General features: G+C 44.2%; 1 protein-coding gene across 1 annotated transcript in view; it reads right to left on the bottom strand.

The window, feature by feature from the left end:
• adgrb3 (adhesion G protein-coupled receptor B3) overlaps positions 1 to 22,475 on the bottom strand; it is a gene marked incomplete at its 5' end in the record, with an annotated part of 110,280 nt that overhangs the window by 4,009 nt on the left and 83,796 nt on the right. Inside the window, 11 exons of the mRNA XM_084561149.1 lie at positions 1,064 to 1,103; positions 1,879 to 1,974; positions 2,254 to 2,425; positions 2,656 to 2,754; positions 3,099 to 3,184; positions 4,308 to 4,374; positions 4,776 to 4,845; positions 6,552 to 6,702; positions 13,123 to 13,225; positions 13,353 to 13,456; positions 14,369 to 14,495. Coding sequence (XP_084417275.1) covers positions 1,064 to 1,103; positions 1,879 to 1,974; positions 2,254 to 2,425; positions 2,656 to 2,754; positions 3,099 to 3,184; positions 4,308 to 4,374; positions 4,776 to 4,845; positions 6,552 to 6,702; positions 13,123 to 13,225; positions 13,353 to 13,456; positions 14,369 to 14,495 — 1,115 coding nt within the window. The remainder of the gene's footprint in view (positions 1 to 1,063; positions 1,104 to 1,878; positions 1,975 to 2,253; positions 2,426 to 2,655; positions 2,755 to 3,098; positions 3,185 to 4,307; positions 4,375 to 4,775; positions 4,846 to 6,551; positions 6,703 to 13,122; positions 13,226 to 13,352; positions 13,457 to 14,368; positions 14,496 to 22,475) is intronic.

Below are 22,475 nucleotides of genomic sequence, written 5' to 3'. Positions count from 1 at the left end.
GAATCCCAAGGAATTATGTGGTCTGTTCACAAAAGGACTTCAAGGACAATATAAGAACAACAAACAAGCCGCAATATTTCTATTTGAGACTGATTTAATGCTTAGTGTGGACACGGGGAAAACAGCCTGGCGTTCGTGCTGAAGACTCCCTTTGATCAAAGTTTACACTTGTATTCTGCAGGGTGACGCTGCAGAATATTACCTCCGCCGCTGATAATAACCCCTGCTTGTAAACAACCATCTTAAACTCCGTGAGCACCGCAGAGCAATCTGCGAAGTGCATTTCTGTCCTGACTGCAGCTCTACTTTAGTCGGAACCTGGTCATGATTTATAAATGACACCTGTCTGCTCTTTTTATTTTTTTTTTTGTATCGACTGTGTCCACTTTAGTTTTACAAGACCGCGCGGCGTGAAGTAGCGCGGGTCAGAAGGAGCCAGACGGTCCTTTTCATCTCTTAACAAGCTGAGAGGTCTGAATAATGGTCAGCTTGGTAATTCCCCGCAGATCCATTAAGGATGTACTCTTCATTGTTTTGGAAGGGATTTGAGAAAGACGACTCTCCGGGCTCTGTTAGTTGCCACCGCTGGTAACATGCGGGACGACTTGCACAATCTCTCAGGAACATTCATTCACAACTGTTTTATTAAATCATACGCCCAGAACCAGACATAGTCTACCAACTATTACTGCGGCTCAAGAGTACAAAAGAATTCAGGAAGCTATGAAATAATAGTGAAAATCCTCCCGAAGTCAGACACATGGCACCTATTCTGTGTCAACGTGTTAATAAAAAAAACATAATTGCATTGCGCCAAAGGATGACAAAAGCTACCGCTATTCCCATTTATTGCAGTTAGTCCAATCCAAAAAATCCAACAGCTCTCTTTGTGCTGTTTTGTTCTCAGATTAAAGTCAGTGTTTTGGTAACTGTGAGAAAACTCCTGTGGGGATTGCTGGTTGTTATATAACCCGAGCTATTTTTTTTTTTGTCTCTTTGGCTTTTGTCTTTTAACATGCAAGGCAGGAAGAGTCTTGTTAATAAGACACCATCTGTTCCGTACCTGATCGGCAGGCGATGTCCACATCTTTCTCGAAATCCGTCTGTATGTGGAGAGGACAGTCAAATGGTTAGACGGAAAAATCTGCAATAGCCAGTTTGATTTTTTATATATATATATATATTTCCAAGAGGAGAAGTTATATCTATCAACCAAAAAGTGTGTTAAAAGAAATGAGCTGCAGTGGCCGGGAAACATTTCGCGCCCGCCGCTAATGATTGCATTCAACCAGGGGGCCCTGACACCATTCTGCTGTCGTGAAAACTATTTCACTCAGAGGGGCATTAGAATACTAATGGAAGATCATTGCTATGATGTGCCAGTGGCATCGTCGCCGCCGCCGTCGTGCTAGATGAACAGACTGCCGCACCGTTTCAAGGGTCAGGCAGGAGAGCCGTCCTCTATTTCCCAGAGAGAGGAAATGAGAGGGATGCATGGCAAACACGGACGGGAAGTTCAATCAGACCGAAAATAAAGGATCGTGCTCGGGGTCCAAGAAAACCAAAGGGAACTAAGGCCATTTATCATAGGGCCAAGTGTCCACCCCGCATGTAATTATAGCTTCACAAAAGCGTTTTGTGGAAAATTATAAACCTATGGGAAACGAGGATTCATGGTTTAGAGGCCATAAAAAAAATGGAAAAAACAAACACAACTAACAATATCAATAAAAAACGCATGAAGCGCACAAGTTAAATTAGGGTTAGTGGGGAATAAGCGGGTGTGCACGAGTATTATAAATAACCGGGGAACATTCGGTCCGCTTAAATTACAGAGCATCTAACGGTAGCAGATAACAGGGGGGTAACCGAGCCTACCATTATCTGAGCATGCCCATTAGGGAAGGTTCCTGTAGCATCGCCGCTGATTGGATCTTGGCAGTTTCTGAGCCGACATCTGAAAGCATCCTGGACCTAAGCACAGGAGGAATCGGGTTTTCTGTCATGTCCAAAATATTGTCCATAGAATCCATTGAAAGTTGCTTTTTGTTGTGAAGTCTCTGCCAAGTTATAAAACTGAAATTGCACCATGAAAACCTAAATATATTCTGTTTTCTGTTTATGTCTAGGACTTATAAGCAAGTTCAATGCTTAATCATCCATCAAGTCATCTTTAGCAGATGTAAAAGAGATGCAGAGGCACTAAAAAGACGTCAGAAGTGAAAATACAGGTGAAGCTAAAGCATCGCCTACCTCTCTCCGTAGGATACAGTGCACCATCACTATGACAAAACCCTGCAGCGAGTCAAAGACTGCGAAGAGGATCTGAAACAGGATGGAGCGCTTGTCCGTCATGGCGAGCACAGCAGACATCCAGGTCAAAGCCAGCAGAGGTAGGACGACACAGGAACTCCACAGGGACGCCCTGAGAGAGGAGAGGAGAGGAGAGGAGAGGAAGGGGTCACGTAGAGGAAACAAAAGCGGGCAAACTGATCACATGTCGTGCGTCTGGCGAAATCTCAAATGTATTCCTGTGCTGTGGGTTTGATGTACTGTGGATGCAAGTGCGGGGCGAATATGCAGCAGTGGAGTGCGACAGAGAGAGACTCCCTGTAGCATCGTCTTATTGATTCACGGACACTGACAGGCACTTACATTGCATTGCTAGCTGTAGTTGCTGATAAAGCAGTTGTTGATACAACACCACATTTGGCACACTTGAGAGTTAATCCTGTATGCGGCTCACTCATCTGTCTGTGGGACATAGAGACAACATCATGACAAGCAACGCTTACAGCCACAAACCCGACTTTAAACCCCCCCCACTCCCCACCCGTCATATTAGCAACAGCAGTGGTGGCCAATGTGTGGGCGTTGTTAATGATTTTCATCTTGGACTGATTCTGCCAAAGAGACGCGAAGCCATGTTGCTCCCAAGAGGGATCTGACCTCTTTATGTTTATGCCTCTAATTTCTAGAAAAGGAGGTCTAAATCTCCATATGTATGTAAAAAAAAAATATATATATATATGTATATTTTTGCATGGATGAAGAAGTTAAGAAGAAAAGTAGGTACTAACAAGGATGTGCTGTCATACCCTGCTCGATGCTTCAGCTTCTTGTCCAGAATGCCGTCTCTGGACACGAGTTTATTAAACACTAAGATGCCGATCACCATGTTGACCTGTCGCGGGAAACAAAAAAGGAACGTTTGCCTTCAACAGATCAACCGAGACGAGATGATATCCAAGCCGGTATTTAATGCAGCATTTCATTTCCCATCATGACATTCTCCACGGGTGTAGCCAGTGATTGATGGCATTATTCCACTGCGCCCCAACCCACCCCCCACCCTCCACCTCTATCTGCACTGAGCTTTGACCTCTGGCTTCTATTGTTTGTTCTTCTCTGTGACATTTCAGCCACTGGATGAGGCATGCTCTGCGCACTCAGCCCGGCACAACCGCCTTAAGAAAAGATCTGCCTGACAAGAAGCACTCGTCTTCTCAAAGGCACCTTCTCCTATTATTAGAAGAAGACGCAGGGAGCTTTACAGTAGCCCGCCAGAACCGCTCTTTTAACACATTTCCAATCCCTGCAGCTGAGATAAAGAGCTCATTAAGTATTTATGCAAATACAATTGGGTGAGTTTTTATATTCAGCAAGCCTTGTTACTGAGAGGGATGTTTGATTGTGATGTTACAGTATCAATACAGCGATGGCGGCGTTCTCGCTGCATGTTTCTGCCCTCTTTGCTGCGGCTTCCTCTGAAGCTGAAAACCCCAGCACAGCAAGACTTCGCGTCTTCGTGTCACCGACGCACTAACTGAACCGTTTAGCAATGTGCTGCATATCTGAAATAATTTCAAATCCCACCGGAGAGCAGAAGTTTTGACAATGAAAAATATTATGATATATTAGAGTCCTCTGTCCCTCCGACGCCGCCGATTTGCATAATCACATCCTTTGTGTAGTTTCCTCTGTACAGCTATGTAAATACAAGATGATTACACTGCCACAGTATATTAGATTTTGGACAAATCTAATGCATAAATACTTAATAACCTCAAAGCTACATGGAGAACCATTATGGAAAATGAAAGGGAATTTCTCGAGCACGGTGCCTGATGGGACGCTCATTACTTTGACTGTGTCTTGTTAGACATTTTCCCAGCGTCGATAAGTTGAGTTTCGCTTCCACTGTGCTTTCTAAGTAATTTGAAGATTATTTTTCTGCATTTCACTTATATACTCGGCATATATACACACAAGAAGTGGACACTGGTGACTGGAGACTGGAGACGTACCAGAACAACAGCAGCTGCGGGTCCAACGAAGGCATACAGGAGCCCACCCTCCAAAGAGAGCCAACAGCTGCGGGGAATAGCAAGGGAGAAAAAAAACAAAAACAGTTACCTCTCACTAGGGCATTAACATTCAAGTTAATGGTGCACACCAGCGTACAATTGTATTTTCCTCAATTGTCAGGGGAGAAGTGCCATATGCTGTAACTCCATACCCAAAGTTTCACAGAGGTAATAAAATGCTGAAGAGATTCTAAGCAGTGCTTATGCGTTCGGTATCCAGCAGGGATACAGCTCGCATGAAATTGGGGTCTTGCTGCGCTATTTTGAAATTTGATTGGGATCATGGGAGTTTGTTTATGGCCTTATTTAGGAGGAAAAAGCCACTACAGGCGCGTTTAATCATTACTCCTAAGTGTCACCATGAACGCACTGTGCGCGCACTGAATAGAGAATATGAAACAAACTTACTACAAGGGTGTCCCGTAGCCTTTTGTTTTGGTGAATCCCATTGAAACTGCAACAACTAAAGCTGGTAATCCTTTAAAAGAGAAAACAATCAATAGTTATCCGGCGGTTCTAGTCGCTTGTCAGAGCCGAGAGCATAAACCCACTTCAAACGCGGAGAAAGTCAGCCGCCGAGCCTCGCAGTCATTAAACAAAGTGCAACTAGATTGATTCTATTAGAAGGCACAGTATGAGGCTGCACAGACATCTGAGAGTATATGATCGTCTGTATGCATTTCAATCAGCGCATTGTGCAGCATTGCATTCTGAAGAGAGCAGACTTGCGAGAAGGATTTAACAAAATGGCAGCAGGGCATCGAGTCCAGGAATTTCATCAGCGCACTGTAAGAAATTTCACCACCCTCCACACCTTTTTGTAAGAAGGGTTTTTTTGCTGTATGGCTCCTCATTATGGATCGGTGTAATTGATTCGGTCCTTACTACTGTGTGCTCAGAATATTAACATTTTTTTCTTTTTTTTTTCGCCTCCTCTCAGATCAGCGCAGGCAGGTGCTATTGATGTAATCAGTTTCCTGGAGGCACGAGGCGAAGACCCTGTGGCCATCCAGTGCCTCTCTGCAGTGCTGAAGAGGTAAAGAGTGCCGAGTGTACACAAGCATGTCATAAATCACAGCGCAGGGCGAGAGCCTGGTGGAGACGCCGCACTTCAAACAGGCTGAATCAAGAGACAACAGGTACCGTGTGCTGCGTGTCGCTTTTTAAATCGCTTCAGTTTGAAGATTACATTTGATTTTCAAGTCGTTACATGTAAAAGAAACAGCATCTGCGCTCCGTACTATGATGCATATTTACTGTTGTCATGCAACAAGTAATAGTGTTTTTTTTTTAACCATCAAATTGTATTTTTATTTTTTCATAGATCGACGTGATTGTACAACAGCCTTTGTCCGTTCTTTTTTTTTTTTTTGCAGCATGCAGTGGCACCGCAATGACTAAGAGAGCCTTGTTTGTTGCTAGGTAACAAGAAGAATGAGTGTGGGCTCTTTCATAATCAAATTGATTTTTTTATTTTTTTATTTTTTTTAAAGGAGAGATTTCTAGTAGTCTGTAAGAACGGACTGTTTGGACAGGGATTCAGGTTGACATTTATCAAATGAACGGAAATCGTGATACAGATATTTTACCTGCAGGTCTTTATTGACATTTTTTTGTTTTTGTTTTTTTCCACTGGATGTGGTTAATATCTGTCACGTTGCAGATCATAAATATATCGTGTTGCTACCTGTATTTACAGGTGATTAGACTCTCTGAAGCATTTCAAAATATGTATAATCCTGCAGCTCATGCACGAGCACACACATTCATTTTAGCTTTTCCAACTGTCCATTCTCATAAACTCTCAGATTAAACGTATTCAGCTGCAGCGTACTGTAAATGCCTGGCGCCCACCCTGTTTATCAGACATAAGGTCACTGCAACCTGCTACTGGAGAGCAGCACCAGTCTGTCTCTACTCCCCCCCCTCCCTCGCCCCCCTTTTTCCGACTGCTCAAGGCCGGTCCATTTACCCGGCCCTCAGAGAGCTTGACTGGAGCACAAAAGCATCACAACAAAGCGACTGACAGGGCCGAGATCTAGCTGCCCCACAGAGAGGACGAGTAAGCGGACGGAGAAGACGCTCGGAAAGCAATCCCCGCCTGCTACATTGTGAGAAAATGGCAGCTGCGAGCTAATGATGGGAGATAATGGGGAGGTTTAGGGAAACATGCTGCTTGCTTACCCCAGCCCAGGCACAGAAAGCGCTTGCGGATGAGCCTGGTCCGAACCTTGCCCGTCACTGCCATGTAGCTCTGCCAGGCCTCTGTGAGGACCCAGCAGAACGATGCCAGGAAGAAGAAGTGCAGAAAGGCTGTCGTCATGATGCAGACGCCCTATTGATTCGAGAAAAAAAAAAAAAAAAAGAGGCACAGAAAGACATTAGCGATGGCTTTAAACTGAGCTCTACATTTTTGAGAAATGCAGCTTCAACACAGCTAATATAAAAATAAAAGTGCACCGCTGCATAACAAACTGCAGACTCCCTTTCCTGTAAAGCAAAAGACTCCCTGCAGATACACATCAGTCATATTGATATTTCTTTATGTCCTTGAGCTATCCTTGCAGCAGCATTTGCCCGTCCAGACAGTCCACAGAACCGTGTGCAGTGAATGAAACAAAGCGTCAGTTTGAACGAGCAACAGAGGTGGCAGGGTGGTAGTAGTTAAGATCAGTGCCGGGCTAGCTGACACAGGAAGCCGTGGCGTAGCATTCCTCCGCACTAACCCACATTAGTATGCTGGGGATCCCACCTGGAGGCATGTGAGCCAAGGTCAAGTGTTTTACACAGACATGAGCGGGGAGAAAAACACACAACACCGCCTAAATGATGCACGGTGCATGTGTCAGAGGCAGCAGACTGCATTCAGACTTGACAACGCCGCTTGCACTTTTCAGCTTCATTAGCTTGTCCATCTTTGTTTCGCGGAAAGCCATCACCAAATGGGATTGTTTAGAAGAGGATTAGAAATAAGGAAGTATCCTCGGGAATCTTGTCATCGCACACTGACACTCGTGAGTGAGGAGAGATTAAACTTTTTTTTTTTTACGGTTCAGGATTGTTTGCACTGCGAGGCCGCGGTAATCTGAGCAACGCAGTACAAAGAGGGAAAGATCTGAGTGTATCATCCCGTCCCTGGGTGTCCGCGGCACACTGTGAGATCTCCCGTACGCCTTACGTTCCCACTGAGTAAGCTGCTCTCAACCCAGCCGCCCCCCCCCCGTTGTGTTCATGGGGTTCACACGAGACAATAATCCAGCATTACTTCATTCCTGGGAAATGGGAAATTCAGTTTCAACTGCGCACGTGAGGGATATTAATCACAAGGTTGTGGATTCAAGCATGATGCGTTCAGGCGCAGTATGTATTTCATATATCCATACTTAAATGCAGTATAGTTTTGTTTTCTTGAGTCTAACAGCATGTTGGCTTCAAATTATTTTTTTAAAATTAATCTCTAATTCAACATTACCTTCACATCTGTCAGTGTGGATTGTGCCAGGTTAGCACTAAACGGTGAGAGCTAGCAAAGCATAACGTTTAGCCCGTTTTGACAGGTTCCAGCTGTTAAATAATCAGCAGTGAGAAAGTTTACACATTTTCCGATGCTGAAGTGCTTAAGGGCTACATTCCAGCCTCGTAAACGTACCTGCATCTGCCTGTGAGACGCAAATGTCGCATAGGTTAAGGAAAAACTGTTGTTGCTTTGGTGAGGCTGACTTTACAGCTGAGATTGCTGCATTCATCAAAGCAACGCAAATAAATCACAAGACGTGACGCTCCCTTGACACCTGGCCACCTGCTCGTGTGGTGATTACAGGTGCGTAAGGAGGTGCTTTTATAGAAATCACAAACGTTCCTTGCTCTGAATCTTTGTTTGACGAGCGGGAACTAGCATTTACGGGCCTCCTTCTGCAATATCGCTTCCTTTTCGCTAAAGATTTAGGAATGTTAGCACGCCGATGTGCTGTCAGTGTTTACCATTGCTTGATCACAAAAAGCATCTATGAGGAGATCTTATATGAAAGTATAAGGGAGACTAAAAGGGGGGGATTCTTGCGCTGTCCAAGGTGCTGAAAATAGTCTTGCCTTGTTTCCTGGAAACAGGTCATATGCAACGTCACATGTTTCACGGGTTCACTTGGATGCCTACACCGCCCGGCCTCATTAAGTCCACTAAAGTGAAAACATTTGAAAAGACAGGAGACGTACGGGACGAGGATATGATGACAGCGACGACTGGACGCGGGCGCCCACATTAAAAAAAAAAAGAAAAAAAAAAGCGAGGTTGAAACCTAGAGTTCACGTTGCCCTTTAGAAAGGCAAATGCCGGGAGATGTTGAGCGCACTGTGTCAGTATCCATGGAAACAGAGGAGCTGAAGGAAGGGACCACATTAAAACGTGGCAGAGCTGATAGACGTGGAGGTATGGGGTAGGTGCCGATGGGGGAGCGCTGCTGAAGATGAGGGCCAGAAATTTAAAGGATTAGCCTGAGTTCAGCTAAAAGGTCTGGGGTCGAACCTCCGTGCTATCAAATATTAGGAAGGGGGAAAAGACGCGTTACTGGAGTGAAACATGAAGAAGGGAGTTCAGCGTTGCTTATGGAGAGGCTGTGAACACCTTCTTTATGACTGAATTAAAACAAAATTGACTTGGTGATTACACTATTTTTCTTAGGGCTCTGTGCATTATTTATTTTTACTTACGGATTCATCCACTGCTTGTATAACTTTCAATCCATTAGCAGCGTCTTCATAAATCGTGTTAAGCACTTAAAGCAATTAGTTTGATAAGGAAAAGCGCATTAACTGTACTGTATCTACAGTACAGAGGCTTGCGGAGACTGACTTTTATCTCCCCGGCTGCTCTGAATCAATGTAGGAGGAGGAGGCCGGTTGTTATTTTGACTGAAGCACCCCTCCTTCTGAACCAAGCAACAAGTGCAGCCGCTGCTTTATAGAGTAGGTGCTTGGGTGGAGGACATTAAAAACTCCAAACAAGCAAGTGCTAGTGGTGGGGTGGTGAACCACAGAGAGAAAGAGAGAGGGAGAGAGGGAGAGAGAAATAAAACCACGCTGAACAAAATGGACTGCAGTCAGAAAATGGCTCCTTCTACTTCCCTTTTGGGTGCGTGTACCTCACAAGAGCCTGAAGTGAGCTCATCTTTGTAACGCTTTCTGCCTCCTTTGTCACAATATGTAACTCTCCCAAGGCTCCAAACAATGCACGCAATTAGATGCTCAAACATAATTCCTGACGGTACAAATATGCCGCCATGTGTGCAGGTATGAGCTGTACGTGGCTTCGATATGATTTAATTACAGCCTCTAACCTTCAGCTGGAAGGAAAGGATCAATTAAAGCCTTCTTTCCTGCAACTCATTATAGCGGAGGTCAGGCTTTGTGTACTTCATATATACTAGTCCTCACATGGGCACGTTGCAGATCTCAATCACGCCTGCTTCATGTGAAGAGATGTCGCGTTTGCAAATAAGTCATTCTTTGCTTCAATTAACTCAAGACGGTCCTTTGTAAGAATGCATTTGAACACTTTCGCTAAATAATGCCGCGTTAAGTTGAATGCTCAGCTCCTTGTTTGTCCTTTTTGCCGGCTTATAGCAGCTTTAACGAGGCCATCTGTGCTCGCACGAAACATGCAGCATTCAAACAAAAGGTGACAACTTTTGCAGACACGTCGCACAAAGTTGCTCTTATTCCAGCGGACTTTGGAAAACCTTGACCACCTCCCACCTAATGTTTTTTTGTTGTTGTTGTTTTTTTTCCATTCCCCTCATTATAGTATGAACATTTTGCCAAATTCGGCCTCCCTTGGCCCAAACCAACAGCCTCTACCTCTCTTTGTTTGTCTTCTTTCTTTCTATAAACCCGAGATGAACAACGACGGAGGACAAAGGGATGGGGAGCAGACAGCCAAAGGTGACTCACTGACTTCCCGCTCCCTGAGGACACCTCCACAGCAAAGAGATGATTTCTATTAGGTGATGAGCAACTCTGAATCCGCAAACAGTGGAGCCAATTATATGCACTTCTTACAGGAGATGGAGGAAAAACAAGTGAGGCAGTGTCAGGCAGCGTGGCAATTAAACCCACACAGGGACTGTGATTTCTCCTCTTGCTGGCCGACCACTCAAACGCTGGCTCCTACGGTATGTCGGATCAAACGCATGAAATATTTCTCAAATATTATCACAGCCGGGTGTTCGATACGGAACAAAGTGACGACAGCGTTAAATCCGGGAAGATTCATGCACAGCGGCGCCGAGCTTGACCACATATATTTTGGCGGCGATGGATTGTTTGCTTTTGAGGCGTCCAATTAAATCTAAAATCCTAAGGGTTTCATTTAAATACTTGACAAGCTATGGTCTGGTGTTCTTTCAGGCTTTCAGTTTGTCTATTTTTGAAAAATAACTACATTTTCTTGCTCGTGAAGACAAAAACAACAGCTTTATGTGCAGCAGCGGCAGCATTTGATATCACTATGTGCATTCCTAGAAGCACCTGGAGGATTAATTAAACCTACATTCATCGATTTTATTTCCCCGCTCGGCTTGCTAACAAGCTATAAGCATATTGCTAACCTATTAGAAGGTGTGGCTAGTCAACAGTTGAGTGGTTGTCAGCACTTTTTTAAGGCTGTGTTTCTTTCCGCCTGATAAACGTTTGTCCAATTATCACTCTCCTTCTAACTGCATCCACTCCTGCTCCAGTATGTTCACAAGCTAGCTGCCGAATTCGTGTCATAACAAATTTAGCTAAAAGACACTAAAACGTTCAACAAAGCTGATGCTCAGTCTTTTGACGGACTGTTCACATGAACACATCGATTCGTGCTGCTTTAATGTTAAGTACTAATAACAACGTCGGCCCATTACAAACGCATTTGTCGATGCGGCTGTAATTTGGCACCCCGCTTCGGTTTAAGAGAAGCCGAAATGACATCTCCAGTGTTTCGGCAGCTTTTCTGAAAAGCACCTAATCTCCCTGCAGATTTCGTGGACAGATATCTAATTAGCCGCATGCAGAGGGAGAGAGAGGGTTCCGTGTTAAGTGGTGGTCCTCGTGATCAAGACAGGAGATGACTGGATTAAATGTGACAGGGCTTCAAATCAGCTCAGCTTAAAAAAAAAAAAAAGCCCTGAAGCATTGTGGATTCATATTCTTGGCTATTACAGTGTGCCGGATATGTAAGGGCCAGTGAGGAAACAGATGAACTTAAAAATGTGTGTGTGGAATTAGGTGGAAGCATTTTAATTTATGAGTCTGGTCTAATGTGAGCCTCAGCTGGTGCTAGGCTCATCCGCTCCTATAGAGTCTTATGTTATACATGTGAACCGAGCGCTGTCGTACCAACAAATGCATTTTTAACGATAGAATACTTTCACAGACACACATTTTTCTGCAAGTGTTTAAAGCCTTTTAGCTCTAATTTAGATGCAACGGTGATCTACAATTCCCCCGCGTAACAATGTCCAAAATGTTAAAAGACCGGCTTGTTAACGGGCCAAAAAACTAAGGAGAGCAGATTAATGAGGAGAAGCAGTGGGAGATAATGAGATGAGGAGGAGATATTAAAAAAAAAAAGCAGTGTGTGCCTTGCAAAAGGTAAAGACACACCGAGAAAACGGTTACACAATGAAATGTCTGTAATCGGATGTGTCATTCTGAAGCGCTGCCAAATGACTGAGAAGGGCATCTGTGTGGGCAGCTTGTAAATCCCAACTACTTTTTGCCAAACAATCTTTTACATTAGCCATTTGTTTACTGGCCAGTTACGGCTCTGGCCGGCGGGGGGTGGGGTGCGTTTTCCTGGAAGCGGTCCTTCTTTTTTTGCTTCTTTACAGCAGTTGTGCTTTTGAGTCCTGCTGCGACTGGATCTGAGATTCGGGCTCCTTTCACATCTCCATGTCTGATGGTCTGGAGTCAGTAAGGCGCGATGCACATAAAATCCAAGTATGAGAGCTGATAATTGCTCATTTCAACCACCCAAGTTGGAGCGGGCATCCTGGCGTGCGCCGCGTCGTCTGACTATCGCGGCGTGTTAATGATTTCACCGCTTTATCTGAACCCCAGGAACGGGACTGGCTTCCATATTTTATCTCAAAGTGATCCAGCTCTCAGTTCATTTGGTTTCCTTTATGGCCTCCTACTTTTAATTGCCATTAAATGCCGTCCCTGTTTCGGTGCCAGCGTATTTGGGTTGTCTCAAGTTTAACAGAGGACAATGTTGCACCTGAGTAAAGACCAGTGGTGCTGTGCCAATGTGGAGTAGATGTACATCTTTTGGAGGCATTAGGAACAATTTATTATCCATTTGGATTGAACATGAAGGGCGAAATCCAAAATGAAAAAGAATAATTTACTTAAAGTGGCAGTTATCTAAGTGTTATGTAATGTTATATACTCTCAAAGACAGAGCCAATATCTGCTATTCAAAAGGTGATATTCAGTGGATTAGGGGTTTGGCAAATGAGGCCCTGACTGACTGTTGATTCAAATCTAAACCTTTAAAAGACAAACTGATTTATTACCTCAACACACACAAAAAAACTGCACAATACATCTGCTGGAACACGGCGCAAAGCCAACCTAAAGATCTCCGAGCTGCGTTGAACGCGGACAAGGCCGCGGTCGAGTGTCACTCAGATCTTTTTCCCGAATGCGCCATTACCCTGAATCAAATTGCGCCACACTTGTGTAAACCGTGTCCAATAAATCCTTAAACGACACTTACGGCATTGTGGGTCTGCGTTTGTCCGACGAGGATCAATATGTTCGAGCAGATTATAGATAAGCAGAAGTTGAGCAGGATGATGGACCGTTCGGAGCGGATGTATCTGGGGAGAAAACAAAAGCAAGCGAATGATGAGCGCGTCTCCTCAAGCTCTTAAGTAGTAGTTTGTTTTGTTTGTTTGTTTGTTTTTTTCTAAACGTGCTGTTGTGTTAGCAAAGCGTTGCAATTACCTCCACAGCACAGCGTAGATCACTGCCAACGTGATCAAGGCGAGGCAGGACAGACCACAGCCAACTATCAGTGTCACAGATGGGACCCCTGAGTACTCCATGGTCTGTGGAGAAGACAGAGCAAGACAAACTGGTCAGTGGGGGGCGGGGGGTGTTGGATGTGGTTCACGCTGGACAGTATTGGAGAGAGGAAACCAATCAAAAACAACCACCAACCACCAAGCTGACTGGTCCACAGTGGATTCTCTAATTTACTGTGTGGTTTGAGGTGCATGCGTGGGCTTACAGGTTGTTTGGATAGAAAACTTTCCATCTATTGTACATTGTGTAACAAAAAAAAAAAAAAAAAAAAAATGCACCAGCCATATTTGAAGTCATGTGAGCTGGCCAATCACAGGCTTTAGACACGAACATGGCTTCACTCATGACATGGTGAATCCAAACGTACACAGTCTGATTATGATTCTGCTGCTGCACGATTCAGGTGACAGATTTCCTTCTCATCCAACAGAGGCCAGAGTGTAAGTACTCTGTGTTCTCAGGCTTAATTAGAAATTACAGGCTTCTGTTTCCTTTACAGTGGTCTAATTTCAACAACACGAGAGCTCAAAAACGTGGTTGACACAATCCCACCTACACATCGTGTCAGGGTTTTTGGGGTTTTTTTCCTACTGGTTTATGAGAAGCAGAATGCAAATGCTAAACTTTCATCTTTTATCTCTGAACAAACGTGCATTAGACTGATGAGGAGACACCCAAGCATGCACACACACACACACACACACACACCCTCAGCGTGCATGCCCTTACACTCAGTTACCCAAATCTATGCACAAACTAGAAAATCTCCCTTTACAGCTCAAACACTATTTAAGGGGATTAGCACAGCAAAGATTCAATTTCCATCCTCACCAGCTGACACACACACATACACACACACACACACACAGACACACGCAGCTTTCCTCCTTTACCTATAAAGCCCACACTGAATAACAAATCAATAGCCTACTTACTATTTCTCTTGGTTGCTGAGCCAAAATGGCGAAGGTAGATACACGATCACATAAGCATTTTGTATGGGATGCATCTGTGAGCACCGTTTTACATCCTTTTGAGGACCAGGCTCCCCAAGAATCGTTCCTGCAAAGGAGGAGGCAGAGGCAATTAGATGGTTTTTTTTTTGTTGTTTTTTCTTCTTTTTTTTTTTTGGTTAAATCCAGCGGTGGCACGACTTCACGGGACGCATCGACATCGCTTCCGATCGGCTTCTTTTTTTATTATCACTATTACCCGACCGCTGAGGCGAACCGAGAGCAGATTGTCACGTATGTGTGTTTAGAGAAGAGGAGACCCAAAAAAAAAAAAAAAAAAAAAGGGAAGGAAGAAGGAAAGCGGACAGACAAATCGACGCGGCTCTCGTGTGGCTACGAGCAGCGCTTCAGCTGGAGCAGGGAGAGAGAGGCAGGGAGACGCGGAGGAGGGGGAGGAGGAGGACGCACGGAGCTGTCCAAGCAGACCGGTGCTGATTGATTCGCTATACGCAGATAAACACCAACTATATCAAAACACAATTATCCCCCCCTCTCCATGACACCACCGATAAAAGCGTTTATATTTACCTGAACGCGTCTCTGCGTAATTTCTATTCCTCTAGATATTCTCCCCAATCGACTGTATTCCTGTTTTTTCTTTCTTTCTTTTCGTTCCTCTTTTTTTTTTTTTTTTTTTTAACCCCCCCCTTCAGCTGTTTTAATTAGCAGCTTGTGGATGCTTCCTTAGGGGGATTTTCACCCTGGAAACGGTGGACAGCATCAGATTGATACTCTGTTCCTCTCTGCTGGCGTGGAGAAGGGGGGGTGGTGGTGGTGGTGGGGTGATACAGTGGAAAAATAAACGCACGTTGGCGCAGGATCTGCTTGTACCGCTTCGGGTCTAGCGGTGTGCCGGGAATAAACTGCGTTTTAGGATTATTCTTGAAAACCATTTTTTGTTCTTTCTTTCCCCCCCCCCCCCACCCCTCACCACCGCCGCCACAAGAAAGTTGTCGCTGCGCGGTGCGAAGCGATCCGCTAAGAATCACACACACACACACACACACACACACACACACTGCAGAACCGATACCACCCCGCGGAGGAAGCGCAAATGGTTGCAGCCAGTCCCTCACTTCACACCACTAGTAGGTGAAATGAAAGGAGCGTCTCTTTACCATTTGTCATTCAACTCATCTTTTCTTTTTTATTTTTTTTTTATTTTTATCCTCACTGATTAAAAACCCCGATTGTCCAAACTTTACAATCTGTTTTCAGATCAAATCTCCGCCGCAGTAACCTGCTATTAATTAAGATTCGTGTCACAAAGCAAACACTTGTTGTGCCTCTTTTCTGTTTTTTTTTTTTTTTTTACCCCCTCTACTCTTCGTGGCATCCTCTCATGACAAATAAGGCAAAACAAGACGCATACGCCGCTGATTTAGGACGATAGGCGGCTGGCTGTTGATTTGTGTGAGCGGCAGTGTGTGTGTCTGTCTGTCTCTCTGTGTGTGTGTGTGTGTGTGTGTGCTGTGCTGTGCGAGGCAATCCTGCTTTGTCATTTGATCAATATGGCAGCAATATTTATTATTCCTGGAAGGGGCCGTGGAGCCAGTTGCAAATTTCCAACCGGTCCTCGGAGCTGTCTGTGCACAGCAATAAAACGATAAATGAACCTTCACCATGTCCCCCACCACCACCACCACCACCTCCTCCTCCTCCACCTCCTCCACCACCTCCTCATCGCTTCTTCTCTTAACTGGGCTGTGACTGTTCTGTGTACACAATTGATTCATGTCCCTTTGCGCGCAAACAAGCCAGCTGAAGGGCTCTTATTCTGTGGTTCAACAGGCATACAGCTAAACTATTCAGTGGCAGAGAAGGGGGAGGGAGGGTTCCTTAGAAAAGCATTAGTTTAATTTGATACAGAACTATATTAAACAGTTGGAACTAAACGCAACAATTGTGCTAATGCCTAGTCATTATGAACTCACCAAATAAAGTTCATACGCTCTAATGGAGTGGAGGAAATATCTCATAGAGGAGCCAGCTGGAGCCCTGAGTCATGTCTGAAAAAAGTCTAACAGGATGTTCTTCAAATTTAAATTCCCGAGGACGTCTTCAACGTCTTCCCGAGCGCGACGATGTGCGTGACTATTAAAAACTAGATGCCACACTGACATGAATGTGAGCCATATATATGGGAAACAATGTGGCTGGCAGTCACTTCAGGGCATAAAAATGAAATGAAAGTCTCAATTTTAGATCAGGAATTGAAGCCTTTATATCCCAAAGACTAAGACATAAGACCAAGTCATAAGGCTTTAAATCCATGTATGTATTCTAATAAGTGTAGTCCATTAATGAGCTGTTTCTGCTTAAAGCTTGAAACTGTTTAAATTGTCTTTCCGTGTTTGCATAAGTCCAGACTAACTTGTAAGAGTCCACTTTTAAAATGTCTAAGATTAAGTTTGCATGAATACTTGAAGAAGTTACTCAGGATTGCACAGGTCCTTCTGTGCACTGTTACAGTATATACAGTATGATGGCAAACAACATTTCAATGTGGGGAAAAAAAACACACACACACGCGCATCCTTCAGCAGAGGGGATGTGTCGGCTTTTCATTGTTTGTGATACTCCCTACAGGACAGAGATATGTGGGCCGCTGTGAAGCCGGCTGGTGGCCCGGGCAAGCATCACATCCTTCACACACCTCCCCACTTGAGATCGCCCTTTGAGCGGGGTGCTGCCGCACTCTCAAAAGCCCACATGTCACATCCTGATGCGAGCCCGGTCTCCGACGCACACTTCCCGCCGACGTGACAGACCGATATCATATCCTACTTCTTGATAACTTTGGGCTGGATCCGCCGTTCCCCTGGTGAGGACTCAATCCTCGACACGATCTGTTCCTATAACTTTTGACTTTCTCAGTGTTTGCTTCCCCTTTGTGCCAGAGGGATGAAGCTGACAGGAGGAGCAGTCCCTGACTGGGGATTTATGTACTTCACGTTTGATGCGTTGTCTGACCTTATCGGGGCTCGGTGGCCCTAGAATACAAAATGCCCCCCAGAGAAAGTGTCAGCGAGACTGATGACATGACATTCATCTCACAGCCTTTGCTGACCACTTCCTGTCCATGCAGTGATGAATTGACACCTATTTTTCAAAGCTTATGGAACTTGAAATTTGTGACAGAGCTCAATCATGCTCCAATCTTTTTATTTTTCTACTTTCTTTTTTACATTTTTAGTCGTCAAGACTTGACATAAATGACAGTAGAGTGACATAAAAAGGCTCGCAAAGTTTTAGACACATTCAGTATTTAAACCTTTCAGTGGAGCTGAAACAGAGTTGGTTAACTTTGACAGCCTGAGCCCCTCCAGCTATCTTATTAGAAAATCCATGCATTATCCAGATGTCCACGGCTCATACTTCACTGCGTGAGTCAAACACCTCTTGAGCTCTTCATCCTTCCGATTGTTGAGCTGTGTCGGCTAAATGACCAACCTGAGTGTCGGTCTTTTCTCACATGTCGGGCGGCATATGATCAGAGCTCGTCATACACATCTTCGGGCATGCAGCTACTGCTTTAAATTCCTTCCTCACATTAGATTAGTCAGACACCGTGATTGGGGCTCGAAGAGGGCCTCAGGCTACGCACTTCAGGCAATTTGATAAACTCTCGAAAGACTGAAACACAATGACAGGGCAGAGGAGGGCGAGCGAGGTGGTGGTGGTGGTGGTGGTGGTGTTGGGGGAGGCTGTGCACAGGCTGTGTGGAGGGGAACGCTCGGAAATTATTTCATCCATCTTGGATCTCTTGATGACGGGCAATTTAGATCAGCCGGTGGACCACATTGTGTTAACTGAATGAGGAGAAAAGAAAAATGGGTGCATATTTCTATGTGGCGGGAAAAATGGTATTAATCACAAAGTGTGAAATCCAAAATGAGACAGACAAGTAGGAGAACCTGCAGTTTGGATTTGTCAGTGAAGATGTGAATAACTCTACAGGTGCATACAAAGTTCCATCAGGTCTATTATCAGCTGATGTTTAATGCATCCACTAGTGTCTGCATTTCATTTATTGTTAGGTTAAATGCCTAAATGCTGCAGCAAATTGTGCGTAATTGGTGAAAAATGTTGCAAACTATATGTGAAAATGCAGTTAACTGAACAAATGTGGCTTCTGTTCTGTCATATTTCTCTTTTAAAGATGCACACGCATTACAGTGCATTAATAAAAGTCTGACATAAGCGCTCGTCGCACAAAGAGCCAGTGAATAACAGCACCCTGACACCGCTGCCCTCATGTCCTACTTCGGCGTGTGCATGCGATGTGCCACAACTCGCATCATGTGCTCTCGCGCACATACATAACAACACCGCCCACCGTCAACTAATGTATACTTAGTGTCCTCATCAGTCCATCACGGGTCCTTGCTAGAGTGAAGCTTGGAATTACTGTAAACAACGCCCACGGTGTTGCTCCTTCCGCCTGCCGACGTCCTTTAGCAGCAGCACACGGGGATTATTTCAAAGAGCACAAACAGACATCCCGAGCAGAGCCAGAAGTGGTTTAATTTCATTCTGAACCAATCGCTCTCGCCGCTATCGCCTCTGTATCGGCGCGTTCCTATTCAAAAGCAAGGCGGGCTCAAAACACGACAGAAGTCTTCCCACGTGGGTGCTGAATCTGATCGAGTCTGTGTCTCTTTTTTGGGCCTGTGACGAGGAGAAAAAAAAGTTTGACTTGCGTTGATCTCAGATATGGGAATGTCAAAGAAGCTCGACGTTAAAGTTGGAAAAATATTTGAGAGCGCCTTCAAAACTAAAACTTAAAATCAATCACAGCTTTAAGTGAAAGTTGAAGACTGAGACGAAAATTCAGACTTCTAAATATGCACCGATTAGCCATAACATTATGACTACCTTCCTAATATTGTGTAGGTCTCCCTTGTGCCTTCATTACAGTTGTGACTCATCAGAGAATGGGCCTTTTGAGGGTGTCCTGTGGTGTCTGTTGGTTAGTGGGGGCCTCTGGGTCCTATGGGTTGAAGGGAGAGGCCTCTGTGGATGAAACTTGTTCCAGTGAATCCCACAGATACTTGATCGGTTTGGGATCTAGTGAATTTGGAGGCCAGGTCAACACCTTGTGCTGTTCTTCATGTTTTTATTTTTAGTTGTTCCTAAACCATTTTTGTGTGTGTGTCTGTGTCAGGCTGCATCCTGCTGGGGATGGCTGCTGCCATCAAGGAGTGTCATTGCTATGGGGTGGGGGTGCCTGGTCTGGTCTAGGTGGGTGGTACATGTCTGAGTAACATGCACACGAATGCCAGGTCTAAAAGTTTCCCAGCAAAACACTGAATTGTCACAAGATGGTCAATGTTATTTACCTCTCCTGTCAGTGGTTTTAATGTTGTGGCTGATCGGTGTATATTATAACTACATGGGTAATTTACCTGACCTGTCACAGATGCAGCGTTATAATCAGGTTGAGTATGATTACAGATGACAAAGAGACAAACTTTTTGTTAGTCGTCTGTTTCATTCAGCACCCGCTGAAAGGATTTTGTGCATCAAATAGCAAAGCGCGGTTTGTTTATAGAACACAACAGCAAAGCAGAGCTGGGCCATAAGCGTGTCAAACTGTTCCTTCTTTGGCGCTGCAGCACAGGTTTCTGTCGGTTCTCAGGCCTTGGAGCAGTTGCCAGTGTTTGGGATTTGGCCTCATTGGCTCGGATTCAGGATCTCCAGATGTTGGTGGAACCTGAAGCCGGGACAGCTGCTGCCACACCTTCACGTGTAAATGATTCATAGGCTCTGGTTCCTCTGATTTCCTGGTGTATTCCTGTTATGAGCTGCTTATGAGCTCTGACATATATAATTTTTGAAGAACTTTTCTCGTAGAAGGTTTGAAAGGTCTGCTTTTCTTTGCAACTCTAAATGTATGTACTCTTTTCTAAAACTTTTCCATTACAAGTTTCATTCGTTATTTCTAAATGTTTCATGCATTTCATTTTATATTCTGTGTTATTATTTAGTAAGTGGCTTTGGATGGTAAGCAGCAGAGTAAATCACTTTTACTGCAGCAGTTACGGCAAATGCATCACACGTTTGGCCATAAAAACTGAAAACTAGTTAACGTACTTCACCATTAAAGCAAACAATATTTAATACTAACAAAAGAATTGTAGCACTAACATGATTTACTACCTTCCGAGTGCTTTAGAGAGGAAACAAAGGGATAAAACGAGAGGATGTAGATCTTAAAAAGATAGAAAGGTGTAGTAAAAGTGTCAGCGGAAGCGCTTTAAATGTGTTTTAAGGAAGTTGCTGACTTGCACATCCTTGTTTAAGCATCAGCGAATCTTTACTGACAAAGGTTCCGTTTGATGTTTCGCCTCTACAAGGCTCTGTTGGATAATCTGATGCATTAAAATGTCAGAAAGATGCTCATATGGCTTTCCATGCACCGCGTTACAAGCGTCCGGAGGATTTTAAAAAGCGGTCTAATTGCAGGAGAATGCCAAAAGGCTGCGACTAGCGTGTAATGTCATTCTGTAATTTTCTTTCCTCCGCATGTTTAGTGGCGGTGAGGAAGAACGCGAGAGCTTGAGTTCACTTTGAAGAGATTACAATACTCTAATAAAACGGGATTAATTATCTACAATTTAAAGATCATATTTAAATAGTGTATTGTTCTATAGATGAAAATATTATTTATTTTTTTGACTTATTATGAACGCAACAGCAAATTTAACTGATCTAAAATCAGCACGGCAGTGAGATATTGGTAATTTCAAGCTTTGTCTGATAACAGAAAATATTGACATTTGGAAAAAGGAAAAAGTAATAAAAGTATATCTGCCTATTTGACCGCTTTACACCTGCAGAATGAAATATCTTTGGGCACCTTTGACACAGTTTTTGTGGGTTTTTTTGTACCCATATTTTTGTCTTATTCATTATTGTCTTCTCTTCTGCTTTAAGGCAATCACCGAGCTGGCCCGCTGAGACAGATTAAAGTTATTAGACTTTTGTCTCATGTGAAACCGACAGTAGTGGCTCTGACTGGTGAGTAATTATGCTGAATTTACTTGTGGAAGCGGAAATGAAATGATTGCTTGGTAAACAGTCATTCAGTATTTAAAGAGACGAAGGAGAATAGCCGCTGTATTCTTTGTAAGCATCATCGCATGTATTATTCCTCCAGTATGCTTCACTAAACCTAAACCTGTTTCCAGTTAGGTTGATCTTCTAGTTTGAACTAAAGTAAATAGTCCAGTCCTCCATGTCTTACAATGAGCGCACTGGTTTGGTTTGAACCAACATGGCTGACAGATGGTGCATTAGCCCCCCGAATGAGTCTAGACAGGGGCTGCTGCTTGGTAATAATAAGAGCCAACTGTTGGATATCGAGATTATTATCAAGACATGGAATCACCTAACAGCGCTCTGATTAAAATAACTCACTGTTGATCGGCGGGGTGGGGGGTGGGGGGTTGTGAAAACACTTGGTTTGTGAAAGTCAGGGAGAGAGAATGGAGCAGAGTTGTCCCACTTGCATCTTTGCAGTTCAAAAATAGACCGGTTGCCCTCAAATGCTGTGATAGAGGACAGGCCGTGCACAATCCACAAGCTAATTCAAGGTAAAAGCAACAACCTCACATAAGCTCCGGCAATAACCTCAGCTGATGTTGTGTTTTGCATAAATAAAGTAAATAACCCGAAATTAAAATTTATCTCTGGTACATGCTAATCCAATTTCACTTGAAACCCCCACGAATAAACACACACACACGCAAAGGTTTAAGTCTGTGTTGTGGCTTGCTGCACAGTGATGAGTCATTTAGAAAAATGAATCCCGTCACCCATCTAGATGCTAGACTGATCGCAGTCATAAAGATAAAGATTTCGGTCCTGGCAGCAGCAGTTTTTAATACCGCCGGTTCTTGAGCTGAGTTCAGAAGACACATGTATCGATCACTGGGGGATACAAACAGGCTTTGAGCGGCTTTGTCAGAAATGTAGAATGAGGACAGAGGCAGAGAAGCTCCTGTGCGTGCTTACAGCATACCCA

This window comes from Chelon labrosus, assembly GCF_963514085.1.
Source record: "Chelon labrosus genome assembly, chromosome: 15".
Taxonomy (NCBI): Eukaryota; Metazoa; Chordata; class Actinopteri; order Mugiliformes; family Mugilidae; genus Chelon; species Chelon labrosus.
Note: the sequence above shows the minus strand (reverse complement) of the source record. Positions and strands in the feature narration are given on the sequence as shown.